This window comes from Dendropsophus ebraccatus, chromosome 5, assembly GCF_027789765.1.
Source record: "Dendropsophus ebraccatus isolate aDenEbr1 chromosome 5, aDenEbr1.pat, whole genome shotgun sequence".
Lineage (NCBI taxonomy): Eukaryota > Metazoa > Chordata > Amphibia > Anura > Hylidae > Dendropsophus > Dendropsophus ebraccatus.
Window position 1 is genome coordinate 10,342,466 of NC_091458.1, and position 6,296 is coordinate 10,348,761.

General features: G+C 39.0%; 1 protein-coding gene across 1 annotated transcript; it reads right to left on the bottom strand.

The window, feature by feature from the left end:
- Nucleotides 1–3,179: 3,179 nt before the first annotated feature.
- On the bottom strand, nt 3,180–4,566 carry TPBGL (trophoblast glycoprotein like). The gene has a single exon (XM_069971919.1). It carries the CDS (start codon nt 4,373–4,375, stop codon nt 3,311–3,313), a length of 1,065 nt encoding a protein of 354 aa, XP_069828020.1. The 5' UTR covers nt 4,376–4,566; the 3' UTR covers nt 3,180–3,310.
- Nucleotides 4,567–6,296: the final 1,730 nt, after the last annotated feature.

Sequence of the window (6,296 nt, forward strand, 5' to 3'; positions counted from 1 at the left end):
TATCTATCTATCTCCTATCTATCTATCTATCTATCTATCTATCTATCTCCTATCTATCTATCTATCTATCTATCTATCTCCTATCTATCTATCTATCTCCTATCTATCTATCTATCTATCTATCTATCTATCTATCTATCTCCTATCTATCTATCTATCTATCTATCTATCTATCTATCTATCTATCTCCTATCTATCTCCTATCTATCTATCTATCTATCTCCTATCTATCTATCTATCTATCTATCTATCTATCTATCTATCTCCTATCTATCTATCTATCTATCTATCTATCTCCTATCTATCTCCTATCTATCTCCTATCTATCTCCTATCTATCTCCTATCTATCTATCTATCTATCTATCTCCCTATCTATCTATCTATCTCCTATCTATCTATCTATTATCTATCTCCTATCTATCTATATATCTATATATCTATCTATCTATCTATCTATCTATCTATCTATCTCCTATCTATCTATCTATCTATCTATCTATCTCCTATCTATCTATCTATTATCTATCTCCTATCTATCTATCTATCTATCTATCTATCTATCTATCTATCTATCTATCTATCTCCTATCTATCTATCTATCTATCTATCTATCTCCTATCTATCTATCTATCTATCTATCTATCTATCTATCTATCTATCTATCTCCTATCTATCTATCTATCTATCTATCTATCTATCTCCTATCTATCTATCTATTATCTCTCCTATCTATCTCCTATCTATCTATCTATCTATCTATCTATCTATCTATCTATCTCCTATCTATCTATCTATCTATCTATCTATCTCCTATCTATCTATCTATCTATCTCCTATCTATCTATCTATCTATCTATCTCCTATCTAACTATCTATCTATCTATCTCCTATCTATCTATCTATCTCCTATCTATCTATCTATCTATCTCCTATCTATCTATCTATCTATCTATCTATCTCCTATCTATCTATCTATCTATCTCCTATCTATCTCCTATCTATCTATCTATCTATCTATCTATCTATCTATCTATCTCCTATCTATCTATCTATCTATCTATCTCCTATCTATCTATCTATTATCTATCTCCTATCTATCTATATATCTATATATCTATCTATCTATCTATCTATCTATCTATCTATCTCCTATCTATCTATCTATCTATCTATCTATCTATCTATCTATCTATCTCCTATCTATCTATCTATTATCTCTCCTATCTATCTCCTATCTATCTATCTATCTATCTATCTATCTATCTATCTCCTATCTATCTATCTATCTATCTATCTATCTATCTCCTATCTATCTATCTATCTATCTCCTATCTATCTATCTATCTATCTATCTCCTATCTAACTATCTATCTATCTATCTCCTATCTATCTATCTATCTCCTATCTATCTATCTATCTATCTCCTATCTATCTATCTATCTATCTATCTATCTCCTATCTATCTATCTATCTATCTCCTATCTATCTCCTATCTATCTATCTATCTATCTATCTATCTATCTATCTATCTCCTATCTATCTATCTATCTATCTATCTCCTATCTATCTATCTATTATCTATCTCCTATCTATCTATATATCTATATATCTATCTATCTATCTATCTATCTATCTATCTATCTATCTCCTATCTATCTATCTATCTATCTATCTATCTATCTATCTATCTCCTATCTATCTATCTATTATCTCTCCTATCTATCTCCTATCTATCTATCTATCTATCTATCTATCTATCTATCTATCTATCTATCTATCTATCTCCTATCTATCTATCTATCTATCTATCTATCTATCTCCTATCTATCTATCTATCTATCTCCTATCTATCTATCTATCTATCTATCTCCTATCTAACTATCTATCTATCTATCTCCTATCTATCTATCTATCTCCTATCTATCTATCTATCTATCTCCTATCTATCTATCTATCTATCTATCTATCTCCTATCTATCTATCTATCTATCTATCTCCTATCTATCTCCTATCTATCTATCTATCTATCTATCTATCTATCTATCTCCTATCTATCTATCTATCTATCTATCTCCTATCTATCTATCTATTATCTATCTCCTATCTATCTATATATCTATATATCTATCTATCTATCTATCTATCTATCTATCTATCTATCTCCTATCTATCTATCTATCTATCTATCTCCTATCTATCTATCTATTATCTATCTCCTATCTATCTATATATCTATATATCTATCTATCTATCTATCTATCTATCTATCTATCTATCTCCTATCTATCTATCTATCTATCTATCTATCTCCTATCTATCTATCTATTATCTATCTCCTATCTATCTATATATCTATATATCTATCTATCTATCTATCTCCTATCTATCTATCTCCTATCTATCTATCTCCTATCTATCTATCTATCTATCTATCTATCTATCTATCTATCTATCTATCTATCTATACACTATCTATCTATCTATCTATCTCCTATCTATCTATCTATCTATCTCCTATCTCCTATCTATCTATCTATCTATCTATCTATCTCCTATCTATCTATCTCCTATCTATCTGCTATCTATCTATCTATCTATCTATCTATCTATCTATCTATCTCCTATCTATCTATCTATCTATCTATCTCCTATCTATCTATTATCTATCTATCTATCTATCTATTATCCATCTAGCATAGTATATGTTTCCCCCGTGTACATTATCCTTACTCCTCTTCTTATTCTTGTGGTCATGCTCTCCCATGGGGATATCCTTTGCAGTTCCCCCCGGTGCAGAGTGGGGGGGGGGGGGGGGCTCTCTTCCTCTTGCACATACAGAAAGAACTCTCTATGGACAGTAGTACTCTCTGCGCCTTCTTGTGCTCATGCTCCACCTAAGACTCCTGCTATGAAGTACTCCCTGTAGCAGAGTGCTGCCTCTATCCCAGGTCCAATAACCGATATGAACCCTATTCCCTTCTGCACCTTCTTGTGGTCATACTCCACCTTGGGTACATCCCATGCAGTTCCATCAGAAGTCGAGTGGTGGCGCTGTTACTGGTGTAGTCCTTGAGAGATCTGCATGGGATGTATCTCAGGGAGTCCCAGCTCCTGCCGTCTGACGCATCCCACAATGAATTCTACTCACCAGGCTTTCTAGGATGTGACCTGTATTCCGTACAGTATATACAGGGTAACTCTACAGGATACATATACACTATATACATGTTATGACTTCATTCCTCATTGCATTTCAATAAATAGTAAGAACATTCCAGTCATGGTGTCTGGAGACCAGTGTGTCCAGTGTTAGATCCCAGAGGCATTGGACCTCCTTGGGTCAGAGTCTTGTTCGTATCGGTAGTGATATCCCTCCATCTGGTCCCTGCAGGCTTCTCGGAAGTTATTGAGCCACTTCTTAATCCCTCGTCGGTTCAGGTAGAGGACCATAAGAAATATCACTCCTATCAGAGCCAGGACTATCCCAAAGAAGACGTAGGAGGCCGTCTCCAGTTCCTCGTTGATGCACTTGAAACTCTCAGTCTTTAGGTTGAAGACCAGGGTCCCGTTCAGGTTGGGTGGGGAGAAGCACTGGAGACTTTGGGCTTCTGAGCTCTGAGACGTGTTCTTCAGCCACTGGATCATTTCCAGAGTCCTACAGTCGCAGATTATGGGGTTAGGGCTCAGATAGACTCGAACCTTCATCTCCTTGAGTTGTAAAATTGTTTCCTTATCGATTGTCTTAATAGAATTGTTCCCGAGGTAGATGTTCTGCAAGCTTCTGAGATCCAAGACGTCCTTAGGGAAAGCTTGGAAGTCATTGCCGCCAAGTTGTAAAGTCCGGAGGTTCCTTAAGGCTTCGCTCCACGGAGAGTTGAAGAGCTGCTTCTGAGATGCTTCTCGAAGGGCATTGTTCAACTTTAAGGTTTCTAGTTGGCTTAATCCAAAGAAAGTTTCATTCGATAAGGATTCCAGGGGGTTGTTGCTAAGGTCCAAGGTGGTCAAGTTGGGAAGGTCGATGAATGTCTTGGACTCTATGGCTTGGATGTTGCTGTTGCTGAGTTGAAGGGTGGTTAGGTTGGTTAAGTGCATCCCGTACCGGAAGAAGGAGCCTTGGAGGACGCTTATATTGCTGCCGGTGAGTGAGAGGTTCTCGACCCAGTGAGGGACATCCTCTGGGATCTCCTGCTGAGTCGCCAGGACATGGCATTGCACCAGGCCAGTCTTGTTTTGGCAGTAACAGTTTAATGGGCAAGAAAGGGTGACGTTGACCAAGACGAGCATCCCGAACAGCTTCAAGACTTCAGAGGGGCTCAGCCAGGGGGTGCGGGGGGTGAGGTCACCATGGCGGTCGAGACTAAATCCTCGGGGCATTTTTCGGACTTGTGAAAAGGTTCTGAGGGCAGTCCCCAAAGTAAGAAAATGTTCTCTCCAATGTCCTGGTGAGTGTCAATGGAAGGAGGGAGCGCCTGCTCTCTCATCCTCAGCGGTTGTCACTACATAGGGAGGCTGGAGAGTCTCGGATGTTCTCCAGCAGCAGCAGCTCCTCTCCGAGAGTCCGGGAGCCCGGCGTCCTCCGATTGGAAACTCTTAATTTGATTTTGACGTCTTTGGCAGGTCAGATGGATGGACTGGTGTCTAAGAGAGACGCCTCTCCCCCTCTGCCACACGGCAGGAGGCTCCCCGCCCCCCATCTATTATACAGCACCACAGGCTGGAGGGATTTGCTGGATGTATTCGCAGCAGTAAGCAGCATCGCAGAGGCTCCGTCTATGTACACGGCCAACAAGGCTTAACCCTGGATGTGACCAGAGAGGAGACATCAATACCTGGCCAACAAAGCTGAACCCTGGATGTGACTGGAGAGGAGACCTCAATACCTGGCCAACAAAGCTTAACCCTGGATGTGCCCAGAGAAGACAACTCAATACCTGGCCAACAAGGCTTAACCCTGGATGTGCTTGGAGAGGAGACATCCCCACATCCACCTCCCTGTCACATCTTATACACACTCACCATCTAGGTGGTTTTTGCCTTTTGTATAGATTTTTTTTATTGTGTCTTATTTGAACAACGTTAAGGTGAAGGACGTTGTGTGACCTCTGGGAGGGGCGGTGCAGCCATCGTAAGGTCCTGCTGCATTTAACATATGAAATTTCCATTAGGCAAATTGTGACTTCAGAGCTGCTGTTCAGGCTTCGCACCAGGGGGTCTGTGTGTCCTCGGTGGTGGGGATGTGTAGGATGATGAGAGTACAGAGAGTCCTCCGCCTGCTCAACAACACAGGAACACAGGACCAAAAAGATAAAGGTCCGACTGATAGAGAGTAGGGGGTGCGCAGCGCTATAAGGGATCACAGGCAAATATTAACAATACAAGAGAATAAAAAATTATTAAGTCTTTGTTTACATTAGTGTCACACTTCTAGATAGATAGATAGATAGATAGATAGGAGATAGATAGATAGATAGATAGATAGATAGATAGATAGGGAGATAGATAGATAGATAGATAGGGAGATAGGAGATAGATAGATAGATAGGAGATAGATAGATACATAGGAGATAGATAGATACATAGGAGATAGATAGGAGATAGATGGATAATAGACAGATAGATAGGAGATAGATAGATAGGAGATAGATAGGAGATAGATGGATAATAGACAGATAGATAGGAGATAGATAGGAGATAGATAGATAGATAGATAGGAGATAGATAGATAGATAGATAGATAGGAGATAGATAGATAGATAGATAGGAGATAGATAGATAGATAGGAGATAGATAGATAGGAGATAGATAGGAGATAGATGGATAATAGACAGATAGATAGGAGATAGATAGATAGATAGATAGATATGTCCAGATATTCCTCAGCACGCCAGCATAGGTGGTGAAAAAGTGATTTATTCCATAAAGTACAAAAGATACAAAAGATGCGACGTTTCGACCTCCTCACAAGGTAATTATCAAGCATCATGATTATGATGCTTGATGCTGAGGAATATCTGGACATACTTTTGGGGATCCCCAAGCCAGGGGACTGACTCCGTGCAGCATCCGCCTCATGCAATTTTGGATGTGCGGCTTTCTCCTGTTTCTAGATAGATAGATAGATACCAAAACGATATCTTGGAGCAGCACAACTGAAGTCGCTGAGTTGGGTGCCAGCAGGTATAGTCTTGACAAGACTTGCTTGATAGATATAGAAATCGCCCACAGCACACCGGTCGTATCAAAGAAAAGTGAATTTATTTCATTGTGAAACAGCACAGCAAACAGTTACATAGCG